Consider the following 13,436-nt stretch of genomic DNA (forward strand, 5'->3'; position numbering starts at 1 on the left):
CTCTCCACACAAACATCTATTTAGCTCCAATTCAACTGTGGGACCCCCAGTGCTGTTCAGCCAAGCGACAGCTCCTTTGAACTGGTGGCCCACATCCTCTCCGGTCCGAGGCAGTCCGGTCTTGTCATTAGCTCTGGCAGACAGACACCACACTGTCTCTGAAGCCAGTGTTCCTCCAGTGTACTATCTCAGGATTTTAACAGTTTAGTGGACAGCACATTCTCTGTAGTATTATCTGTTTGTCAGCTTAAGAGAGCCTGTTTTTGTTCAGAGGTTACGCCTTAAATAGCACTCTGCCGTAAAATGATTATTTTAATGGTTGTCATACAAAAATAATGACATTTTTACATACTATTTACAGGGATTTCCAAATGAAATCAATAAAAACAGTTGACCCACAGTAATAACAAGAAAACCATACACTGATTGCAATGCAGTAAACATGTTCATACATACTTGCAATGCAGTAAACATGTTCATACATACTTTACATCTGTTACATTTTGTTGTAGTAAAACAGATTAAAAAAAACTGTTACTTTTGTGTCCATGTTCTTACTACTAAGTCCCAAGCCATCACCAGCCCCCCAACCTTAGGACATAATGGGATTTCACTGTGGAGGGTGCAGTGTATTCCAGTGGATAATCATTTTGTTTCATTGAGGCGAAAGAGATAAATGTAATTAGACATTTTCTTTTCTAAATGTAAGATTTCCTTGTCCAATCAAATACATCATTATAGTGGCATTGACAGACATTGGCTGTTTGTGGTTAATTGTAGGTATCATCTGGCTTTTTTTAGTCCATCAATCGTGACTCTTATTGCCGTGGAGGCCCACCCCGACCTCTTCCTCTACCAGGCCCAGGTTGAGGCCCCCTTACATTTGCAGGAGGTCTTTGTCTGGGCCCCGGGCCACGGCTCACTGGAGCTCTGGGGTTAGGAGCGGCCAGTGACACATCCCTTTGCAGGTTAACCCCTTTTGCTGCTGCACCTCGCTTCGTTTTGGGAGACTTGCCACCCTTCTCAGTTACGACATCTGAAAACATGGATGGAGAGAAAAAGAGTGGTGTGGGACAGTTGGGTGCAAATTGGCTGACAAAATGTGCTACAAAGAATAATGGTGTTTGTGTGTACCATGTGGTGGTGGCTCTTCCTCTATGGGAGGCGGTATTAGAGACTTGTCTGGCAGCAGATCCTCCAAGTCTTTCATTACTTGATTAGTGCTGTCTTTGTTGTTCCTGCGGTTCTTCTCTTCGTCTCGAGCCTAAAGTGTCCATCAATTAAACACTATAATGAACAGTCGTTTGTTTGCTTGACTCTTAAATGAGAGAGACTTATAATTTGAAAACAACGCACAGATGTAACGAGAACGCTCATACTGACCATCTGCATCTTCTTTTTAAGATCCAGGTTTGCTTGTTGGTATCCCTTCGACACTGCATTCAGGTAATAGAGGGCCAGCCTGTTACACGGCAATATTACATCATTTATTAATTTGTCACATTTTTTAACAAATGTGACATCAACACACATCTACCCAACCTGGAGCAATATGTTACAGTCCCCACTAGAATGCACCATATACTGGACTTATGCTATGGTAACATTCAAAATGCATGCATTTCAAAAGCCCGTCCTCCTATTGGTCGTTCTGACCACAATGTTATTTTATTGCTGCCAAATTACAGGTCACAGCTTAAAAGGGAAGTACCAGTTAAAAAAACAATTCATGTTCGAAATGAGGAGACCTCTGAAACATTGAGGGGATGTTTTGAATTGACAGATTGGGACTTGTTTTTTAATGATTGTGGGAATGATTTTAATTCATTGACTGATGTAATCACCTCTTACATATTATTCTGTGAGGATACTGTCACTCCTACTAAACAAATAACAATACATCCAAACAATAAACCATGGGTCACCAAGGACATGAAAATGTGTTTGGTCCAGAAGAAAAAGGCTTTTTTGGACGGTGACACTCACATGGTGAAGGAACTAGAGAAGGAGTTCAGAAGGAAGGCTAAGATGGCCAAAATAAATTACAAGGACAAGGTTGAAGCCAAACTCACCTCTGGTAATGCAAGGGAGGCATGGCAGGGGTTAAACATCATGATGGGAAGAGCCCCCAAACCTGCAGGGATCAACTGCTCAGACCCCACCTCTTTTGCAGAGCAACTTAACAACTTCTTCAGCAGGTTCAACAGCAGCAGTACACCAACAAGCTGGACCCTCCCCAGCCCCAGTCCATCCCACCAGGCTGTCATCATAGATAAGGAGCTGGTGGCCTCTGTTCTGAGCCGAGTGAACCCACACAAAGCCCCTGGCCCTGACAGGCTCAGAGGCAGAGTGCTTAAGGCCTGCTCCACTCAGCTAAGTGGAGTCTTCACCAAGCTCTTTCAGAGCCTTCTGGATATAAGCTTTGTTCCCCACCAGTGGAAGGAAACCACCATCATTCCTATTCCCAAAAAGACACATGCCAAGGACCCAAAGGATTTTAGGCCAGTTGCCCTGACATCGGTACTGTGCAAATGTATGGAAAGAGTTGTAGGTGACCTTCTCTCCAGCATGGTAGCAGGAAGACTGGACCCACTCCAGTTTGCCTATAAGGCTAAACGAGGAGTGGAAGATGCAACTCTGACCCTTTTGGATACTGTGACCCGACAGCTGGACTCATCACACCCCCACACAAGGATTTTATTTATGGACTTCTCCTCTGCTTTTAATACTGTACACATATTCACACTGCTGCACTTTCTAGTGGAGCTTCAGGTCCACCCCACACTGATTTTATGGATTAAAGGTTTTCTACAGAACAGGCCACAACAAGTGCAGGTGAATGGTTTTAAATCCAGCAAAATGGTTTTAAATACTGGCCTCCCCCAAGGCTGTGTTTTATCCCCCATTCTCTTCTCTGTCTACACCAACAACATCTCGTGCAGTGGAGAAGGAATGACTCTTTTAAAGTATGCAGACGACATGGCCTTGGTAGCCCATTTGACGGACATAAGAGCACTGTCCGACTACCATCAGACAGTGAACACCTTGGCCACAAGTTTCCAGGAAATATCGCTGGAACTAAACATTGACAAAACAAAGGAGCTTTGCTGTCGGAGCAGGGGAACACGGAGCTCACAGGAAATGTTTCAACCACTCAGCATCAACGGTCAGCCAGTTGAACAGGTTGAGGTTTTTAAATACCTTGGTACAGAGCTGGACACATCACTGTCCTTCTCACATCATGCTGACTCTGTATACAGGAAGGCCCAACAGCGCCTCCACCTGCTGAGGAAGCTCAGAGTTTTTAATGTCAGCAAGGACATTTTAACTGTGGTTTACTGCTCACTCATTGAATCCATACTCACTTTCAATATCTCAGCCTGGTACAACACCCTCACCGTCAAGCACAAAACAAAACTTGCACGTATAGTAAATCAGGCTGGCAAAATAATTGGCACGGAAAAACACCTACAAAAAATCTTTTATCCCCACTGCCATCACCACACTGAACAGTCACAAATAGGCAACATATCTCACTCCACTCAGTCACCCCTTTGCACTGCTTGCATTTGTTGGTATTTATTTATTGTCACTGTTTGGGACTCTCTGTTTTGTATGTATTTATTTATTTTGTGTACATTGAACCTGCCCTGTCAAAGATGAATTTCTGTCACTTGTGACAGACAATAAAGTTTTTCTTATCTTATCTTATCTTATCTTATCTTATCTTATCTTATCTTATCTTATCTTATCTTATCTTATCTTATCTTATCTTATCTTATCTTATCTTATCTTATCTTATCTTATCTTATCTTATCTTATCTTATCTTATCTTATCTTATGTGAAAGCCATTTTAAACAGCTTAGACCACAGTCAGACTTATGCCACAGGGCAGAACACTTTGAAGTTACTGAACACCCTCCAGCTGCACACTTAAATTCTGGCATATTTATACTCAAGATGTATACATTTGACTATTTTAGGCCACAAAATAAGACAGATCTGTGTACAATATGTGTAACATAACATTAGTCACTTCTGCAACATTTACCTATGAATGTGTGTGTTTTTATAGCAGATATACACAGTATTTTTTATAAATATATTTAAAGGATACTTACATCATGAGGAGGACAGCAGGCATGATGAGTCCTGGATTGGTAGCATATGTAAAAATGTTCGATATGAAGGCTGGCAGATCCTGTTCTATAGTCTCCATGACCACGTCGTACATTTTCTCCTGGCCACTGGGAGGGAAACATGGCTCAGAAACATTTCACTTTTGTATGTAATCTTCCTGAAGATTTTTTTTCTCCAAAAAATCACAAATGTGACAGTCCATTCCATAGTTGTTGTAAATGACCACTGAATACTGACATTAAAGCATATAATAATATATTTTAAATAGTTTTGGATATACCCTCTGGGCTCATTCACTGACTAAAATGCTTTAAACCTGCACAAGAACTCATCATGAACTGCAGTGACAATGAATTTATATTTTTTATTATATCAAATACCATCTCACTCTCCTACTGTCTCAATCTCTTACTGACCTGAATGGCCCACAGTCAAAAGACGGGGGCAGGGTCATGATAGTGTAGACAACAGGCAGCAGGCTGAGGAAAAGCACTAGTAGCAGCAGGCCCATGTAGAAGTTGTTGGAGCGTGAGGCCTTGAAAACGCGCTCATGAGGAACGTTACAGCACATCACTGCCCAGCATTGGTAGTACATTGAGGACAGGAGACGCAAAACGTTCAGACCCACCAGACCTGGGGCATAAAATGCTCCCATCCTACGGAAAACAGCACCATTACTTTCAAAGTACTGAAGTAATTAGTTCATTTCACAACAGTTTGGATCCAATTTCAACACTCAAAGAATGAACACGTCTCATATAAAGATGCAGGCACTCCACACTTACCATAAGGCACATTGGAGACGGACAACAAAGAAGCATACGCTTTTTTTTGCAGCAGAGGGGAGCTAATTAGTCAGAAAATTACACAAAAAATTAAATTCACCATATCATTCCTTGATTGAAGACGAGCCCAAGAACATTTCCACTGATGTCAAACTCTCCATATGATGGCTGGAATCAACATAACAACATTATAAGCATGCTCACCTGCATGGATTAAAAAAACAAACAGGTAGTTTACATATGCTTGCTGCTCTCTCTATATCTCTCTGTAATTAAGTTCTCATTGCAGTGTCTGGTTGCACTGACTGGTAGCGATCAGCTGTCTTGCCAGATGTCATTCTATGGTGTCAGGTTGTCCTTGATCCAATAGGACCTGTGCTGTACTCACAAAGTGTTCAATAATAGCTGAATGACATGGTAGCTAATACATACAGTAATGACACAAACACTGTACAGGTTAATACTGACCCTCTTATAATTCACATTCAGCCGCAAGACCTCAGATACTTGACGCACAAATGTCAAACTTAATTTTATGTAATGTGTTTTACACCACAAAGGCATTTAAAATGGGTGATGTTTTGTTGGATATGAAAAATATGAGTATTTATTTATTAATGAAACCAAACAAAGAAAAACAAACACACGTAATGTAGCTACTCAGGGACACCCAATGACAGTACTCACAAATCCAGCCTCCAGGTCCCAGCACCAGCAGTAGTTCAGGAAGCGGACGATGAAAGCTCGTGCAAAGTCACCAATCAGGATGGTCAGATAGTTCACCTGCATGTCTGACACAATCAGCTTCACAAATTCCTTCACAGCATAAGAATCCAAGAAGATAGAAAAAAAGCAATAGAAATAAGAAGAAATGCAAACTGTGAAATCTAGTGAAGCCCTAAACTGACATGGAATCATAGATTTTATTTCCTCTGTTTTCCCGTGATTACGAGTTAAATTAAGTTGTAACTATATCTTTATCTCTAAGTCGTTATCTCGAGATCCCAAGATAATCTCCCCATCAAATGTTCTTTTTCTTTTATTTGCATTAACTCATGGACTCGAGGAAATAAAATGTATGATTCCATGTCCTTTTAGGGCTTCTGTAGAACTCAGACATTTGGTCTCTTCTATCTAATTAAGATCAATTGAGAACTACAGAACTACATGCAACAGTAAGCATGTGATGCCAACACTGACTATTCCCACTGAAGTCTCCCAGCAGGGCCCTCTGATGACATCGGCCGGGGCCACAGGTGGAGGAGGCACGTCTGTCGTGTTGTAGAAGGAGCTGTAGTTGGCATGGTACTGATTGTAAGCCCATTCAGTGGCATTCTTGATTGACTTCTCGCTCTCCAACTAACACATAGAAGATTAGGCATATTAAACATACTGTATAGGTGAGTCAAACTTTATTAAGCACTCAAGGCATGCAGGGAAGTATACAGATTATAGCCTGGAAAGGAATTGTCCCATATCTTGGGACATGCTATTGGTAAGTAGGGTGGGAAGATCGTTACCACTGTAATGAAGCTATACAGCCAGGAGCCGGTTAGCTTGGCTGAGCACCGAGATTGGAAACAGAGAGAAACAGTTAGCCTAGCTCTGTCCAGAGGTTCAAAAAAGTTCACAAACAGCTATTAATAAAATGCCAAGTGATTGATTTTTTCCCCGGGTTTATGAATGGTTGAAACAAACAGTACAGTATAGGCATATACAGTACATGCTTCAAAGTTACTAGTAGGCAGACATTTTTGCAATTTTATGGAGCCAGGCTAGCTGTTTCCCATATTTCCAAATATGTCAAACTGTCGAAGGTACACTTGCAACTCAAAGTGAAGGTTATTATCATGCAATTACAGGAGATTGTATACACTCAAGTATTACACCTGCCCGGCAACAGGAACAAACACATGGAGGAATATCTGCCGTACCTTGGCATTAACTTCATCAAAGAGGGCGAAGAGGAAGGTGTAAAGGTTTCCCAGGAAGAGGGCAAAGATTCGCCCTAGCTGCCACTTGAGGGCAATTCGAGGGTGATAATCCTCCAACTCTGCGATGGTTTCAAACAGAGGAGGACACACCAGCCCGAGCAGGGACATCACAAGCTCCACCTAAAACATTGAACGAGAAAGAGGTTTTTCACTTTCACTCTCATTTTAAAGACTTGACTGTGTGTTTACTTGTGTTCTATATACAATGATAATCTGGAAAGGCATTGCTATAGCGTGAAGGGTAGATACATGCCAACTGATTGATGTTAACCTGCCTCATTTTTTTCCAACCATGAAAGATCGGCTTGCTTCCTATTAGCGAACTCCTGTGAACGTTTCACCACAAAGTAGATAAGGTAGCCACTGCCTCCAAGGGTACACAGGATCATGAAGTTTGCCAGGACCCTGAGGAAGCGTCTGAGATGGATGTTCTCATCTTTCTGGTTCTCCTGTTCATCCACAATGGATTCCTACAGCACGCCAAAATAAGTCAGTTTAATTGTTTCAATCCAAAGTTTCCATCACTTGGTTCTTCCGTGATTATTTTTCTATGTATGATAATAATAATCTCTGGGCTACTGCTGTCCACCAATCTTTTATCATGCTGCATGCTCATCCACAAACACGCGCGCGCACACACACATACACACACACACCTGCTTACCTTGAAGCTGGTGGTAATGGAGGCGTACTTGTTGTCTGCCGTCTCAGGGTTTCCTATCAGGTAGTCCCAGCTGGTGAACATCTTCCAGCTGAAAGTGAAGTCTCCCTCATCCCCCCCATCCCCTCCCTCATTTGAGTTACGAGCCATCCTGAGAAAAGAAAGCATACATGAGTAACGTCTGTCTGCAAACATGTTATCTTACTGCTGGCCTACATTCATCATGGCTTACGTTCTTATAACAACCATCAGGCTGTATCCAAAGATGCCAACGCCCACCAGCAGGTACGACAGGGGGATTCTGAACTGCAGCACACCGACGTTGCGCACATTGTTGTAGAACCCGTAGAACAGAAAGGAGTACTGACAGTAGCCCTGTTGAGGAACAAAAAAACAGAAAAAGTTCAAATATGGTAAATACAAATATATCCAAACCAAATACTATCTTGTTCAAACGTTTTGCAAAAAAAACAGCTGTTTCTCTTAAGCCATTCTATCTGAGACCTATGTATTATGGTGCTTTGAGCTAAATATTCATGTTAGCATTTGACAATTCTTCCACTGACAATGAACATACTAGCTGACATTAAGAAGGTGCAATGTTTTTCAGGTTTACCCTCTTTAACCTGTAAACATTTTTAAATTAGCTAATTAGCACAAGTCACAAAGTGCAGCTAAGGCTGATGGGAAGATCATAAACCAAAGTGTGAACGGATGTTGGTACAAAGAGTTATGACAATCCACCCAGCACAGCAGTTGTAGAGATGTTTCAGTCTGGACTAAAGCATTGGACCAACTGACACATCTAGAGCCATGCTGCTGCTAGCATGGGTAAAAATACAAACATTAGCATGAAGAAAACACTGTGATTCTAAGGGGTATCATGTCTTCCTGCATTTGGTTTAGCCACTCATTGTCATATCATCCATGTATCCTGTTCACGTAAGTTAAGTCAGTTATGATTAACGGTAATGGTATAATTATAGCTAAGAGCCTCACTCTAAAGTCAAGGAGTACAGAGTAGTCCATGGCAGTGGCTTGCTGCGCTCGTGGAACAGTTTTCCTGGCGATGGAGCCGTACGGAAGACCCATAAGAATCTAAAGACAGAGGAAAGGGATGAAATGACATGTTGCATCAAGTGTCACCTCCTAACATGTATCATGAGCAATAAGGCTGTACCTCAGGCAGCATCACCAGACCAAACATCAACCCAAACAGGACAAGGTTCAGCCCATACATCCACCTCAGAAAAATAAAGTAGGAAGCCACAGATGATCCAAAGTGACCTATGATTTAGAAAACAGAGGACTTGACTTAAAAGTGTATCGAGAGCTTATCAGAGACAGTAAGATCTTTAAGATAGTATCACAGTGGTACCAACTTTCTACTTCCTTTATCTTCCTCTCCCAGGGTATACAAGCGGTTTTGAAGTTTTCAAAGTCACGTTTAAACTTGATCGTTTTCTGAAATGAGAGAAAAGGTTTAAAATGACCATTTCCATCGATCATCCCCCGTTTTGAATCTGTGTGAAGTGCAAAATGAGCCGATTTACCTTGGCCATCATGACTTTGAATGCATACAACTTCCTGCCTTTCCCTTTCCCAAGAGCGCCTTCAAACTTTTCCACAAAATCCTGCGCCTCCCTGTTTGACCAATCAGAGAAAAGACCAACCAATGGAATTAATTGCGCAACATTCAACTGAAATTCTACTTGGCCAGTGAATTAATTACTTATCAGGATGTAAATAAACGACAGGTTTGGGATGATTTACTGATTGATGGTGCATTGCATATTATGGTAATAGCATCTGGAGGAAGACTTGCGAGTGGCAGGTCAGGCAGCCTCAACAACATGCATTAAACAGTGTCAGGCTCATGAAAAAGTTAATGCAGCTCGCCTATTGTGTTCCCTTTGCCGAAACGTACTTAAACTGAGTTGTACGTAGAGGAACAAAGCCTACACACTGAGCACATACTGAGCACACACACACACACACACACACACACACACACACGTCACACAAAAGTCCCAGTTTCAACCCTGGCAAAGCAGTGTTTAGAGTGATCTCGCACTAAGAGGAGGATGTCTTATTAAATGGCTGAACAACAGCCAGACTTGTGTGTGCTGTTGAATGATTTCTGGAGAATTGTCTTCATGTGCCTACTGTGCCTCTCAATAAGGGGAGAATTCCTATGACTGACTGAAATTGTGAATGAGGGTGAACAAATAATATACCACCTGGGAGTAATTATTTTTCATAGGTTCACAAAGGCCGTGATTTCATGATTTTGAGTGTGTTGATCTCTGTTCAGAATGTAGTTGAATTAAAAATAATGTGATAAATCGGGCAAATCGTGTCCCCAAAAAGGTATTTATATAAAGTATTTGTGTAAATCAGAGATCATTTTGTCCAGTTTCTTGAAAACATGAAAGCCTTGATAGGCTACAATATGACAAAACAGGATCATAGGAAAACCATAGAAACCTGCCCTGACGTTTCTGTTTTTTGTATTCTGACTTTCCATACATCACAGTGTCGATAAAGAGAAGTACCAAACAGCTTAAGTAGCAGTGAAAAAAGTTTTAATTACAGTGAACATCACATGTACATGACATGAGTGATGGTAAGCCTTTAAGAAAGTTCTCGTAGGTAGAAGTAGTCACTGAACAAAAGACAAATTAGTAATGAGCAAAATACCAAAACTAAACAAGAATTAAGAACAAAATGAAGCCGCAACAAGCTGAAATGACAGAAATCACAAGCAAGCAGGCAGAGGATGTGAGTTAAAGTTGGCCATTGTTTTAGTTTTCATTTTTACTTGAGCAGTACGAGTCTCCTCTTCATGCGCCAGGGTTTGTTCCTTAAGGTAGCGATGAGTTTCTTCTTCTCCTCTACCTCTTCCTTCAGGGCTTCCATCTCCCCCTCCGACAGCGACTCCTCAGTAGAGTCAGAGGAAGAAGAAGAGCTGATGAAGGGAAAGAGCTGTCACGTGCCATGGCTCTGAGAAGGTGCTCCAGCAGCCAAATCTAAACCTAAGACTCTAGCAGCAAAACATCCATCTGTAAGGGATGATCCATTGACAAAATAGACTCTTGAACATGTGTCTACATTACATGTGTATAAAGTTTTGTTTAAGTGTATTTGTCTAAAGTTTCTTGCTATTTAAATCTAAAGTCCCTTACTTATTCATATAAATGAATGTCAGTTACATTCAAGCCATCGTCAAACAAGTTGACACCAACTGCTAAGAAAAAAACCTGGACGTACAGTAGAAGGTATATCCATGTGTGATCACTGAAGGCTCACCTCATGAAGATGCGTCGACAGTGTTGTTGCAATTACTCCGAATTAATCATGGGGGCAACCGAGGTTACAATCAATTTTGAAATCAATATTCAGTTTTGCAGTTATTGCGGTCATGTGATATCATGTATATAGAAGCATAATTGAGCTATCGTACATTAGCCTAAATTATTCAAGATCAAAAAAATTAAAAACGTATTCAATTATTTTAAGGAGCATGTTTAAGAGTAACGACATTGATTTCAAACAGCTAAAATAAATGCTACAAAAAGTAAAAGCCCACATATTGCCTGGCTGCTTATTTTTTAAATGCAGCCAACTACTTTACACACCCAGTGAAACAGAAAGATATGGTATCTTAGGTTTCTTTTTGTCGTGTTTCCTTTGTTTTAAGCATGGTTTTAAGGCATCAGTAAATAATGGATGAACAAATGAATTGACAGCATGCATCATGGCCGCCAAATCTCTTGATCACCACTACTGAATGTTACACCTTTTGTCAAACATCACAAAGGATGGTGATATAATCCCTTGGTAGGTTGCCAAACTTACAAAAACACCTGGTCCAATAAATTATTAACTTATCTTACTTAACTTACTGCACAAAAAAAGGCAGAGCCATTATTGAATATTTTACAGTATCAACAACATTATGGCCACTGGTATGCCACAATAAAAGTCAAGTGAATGCCCTATATCCAGGGAAACTAGTGTGTCTTGTAACATTTATGTAATAACATAACATCACAATCAATGTGATATTGTGAGTCTGCATGAGACTGGAGTGGAGATAGCTTATATACTGTAGGTGTTTGGAGCGTGCGGAAAGGGGCGAGAAACAGCTCTCAGAGAATACTGCACCTGCTCAACTTCTCATTCTTCTTTTTCTTGTCCTTCTCCCCACCTTTATCCTTTCCTTGTTTCCCTTTAACATTTCCCTTCTTGTCCTTATTCTGCTCCTCTTTCTCCTGCTTGGTCCCCCCTTTCCCTCGTTTTGTCTTCTTCCCTCGCTCTTCTTCGCTCTCCTCCTCACTCTCGTCCTTAGCAGCCTTCCTCCTGGAGGCTTTAGAACCTTTGCTCTTCACACTGCGCTTGTCCTCCTTGTCTTCCTCTTCCTCTTCATCACTGTCACGGGGCCTGGCTTTCTTCTTTCTCACTCTCTTCCTCGGTGCATCATCGTCATCCTCCTCATCCTGCTCATCCTCGCTGACACGTTTGGCTTTACGTTGTGGTTTGGCCCTCCTGTTTCTAGCTCTCCTCCGGGCCTCATCTGGGGCAAACATATTAACACACTTAAGCCATTCAAATAGCCCAACAAAATGTACAACCCATTCTCCCAGTGTTGAATATGCAGTGTCAAAGTGCATTGACTCTTTCTGAGTTATAACAACAACAGCTGAAGAACAATGACGACGAGTGTTGGTGGAAATGTCTGTAGTAAAAATATGCGGGGTGTAAAATGTAACTCTATAAAGCCCTGCCGACCACTTCTCATTTCAAAACCAACCCGAATACTCACAACACCATTTATTTTCTTTATTTTTTTCACTCTGTTTAGAGTCATTTTAACTCTTAAGTGTTAACACTGTGGAAATAGTTATTTCAACACCTATTCTGAATAGCACAAAATACACTCAGAAATTGTGTTAGATTTAGTCTTTTTGTGTTACTTTAACACAACATTTATAGTGAATAATAAATTGTTCAAAAATCCTCTTCACATTTAGTTAAACGTTGTAAACAAATGAAATAAGAGAGAGAAAAACACGCAGTTATTTATACTCATTTGTCCATTACACCTTCACAATGTGTAAAAACCATCCAGACATTGTCATACCTGCTCAATGTAACCGTTTCTCTGATGAAAGCCAAGCAAACTCACCTTCACTTCCACTGTCGTACTCAGCATCAACCTCCATCCCAACTGTTAACATGCAAACAAACAAAACACACACACACGGATTAAGAAGATACAGCTCTATACAAATAGCTATGAATGACTTTTACTTAATCAGTGAATATTAAAAGCTGTTTGTAAGCACAAATAAACAGATCTTTTCCACATAGGCAAAAAGCATTAAAAAAATCTTTCTTCTCACCATCTTCAACCTTTATCACAACATCGTTTTTCCTCTTTGGAGGCATTTTGCTGTGGGTTCTTCTTGTAGTTATTTATACCCCGTTTTCTGCATTTAGTCAAAGTCTTCCGCTCACTTGAGACTCTGTCACATCTCCATCCATGAGTCACCCCGGGGCAGTCAGCTGACACACTCATACAGGTCCAGTGTCGAAAAGCCAAGATACCAACACTAACAAGTACACACACACACACACACACACACACAGCAACAGGTGTGCCTATGTTTATGCTGTTCAAAGACTGGGTTCCTTGACAACCATCAAAGACGCGCACAGCCCCTTTATATGATGATCAGGAGGCCGGGCCACACAAAAGACATGTCAATCAAAATCTTAATTGATATTTGACTTGAGCAACAAGAGCTCTCATCCAGTCCACATAGTTAAATCCTCAAGTTTATTCAAATAGG

General features: G+C 41.0%; 1 protein-coding gene across 1 annotated transcript; it reads right to left on the minus strand.

Moving 5' to 3' along the window:
• Positions 1-818: 818 nt before the first annotated feature.
• Positions 819-13,032, minus strand: tmc2b (transmembrane channel-like 2b; the record flags this gene model as incomplete). The annotated part of the gene is made up of 20 exons (XM_080037916.1): positions 819-1,036; positions 1,135-1,264; positions 1,384-1,462; positions 4,123-4,248; positions 4,558-4,797; positions 5,027-5,094; positions 5,614-5,742; positions 6,127-6,285; positions 6,861-7,040; positions 7,196-7,390; positions 7,585-7,732; positions 7,814-7,956; positions 8,581-8,679; positions 8,762-8,868; positions 8,964-9,045; positions 9,135-9,225; positions 10,403-10,549; positions 11,749-12,157; positions 12,770-12,811; positions 12,987-13,032. 20 exons carry the CDS (start codon positions 13,030-13,032, stop codon positions 819-821), a joined length of 2,838 nt encoding a protein of 945 aa, XP_079894042.1.
• Between the last annotated feature and the right edge of the window lie 404 nt (positions 13,033-13,436).

This window comes from Ammodytes marinus (assembly GCF_949987685.1).
Source record: "Ammodytes marinus genome assembly, chromosome: 2".
In the NCBI taxonomy this organism is placed as follows: Eukaryota; Metazoa; Chordata; class Actinopteri; order Uranoscopiformes; family Ammodytidae; genus Ammodytes; species Ammodytes marinus.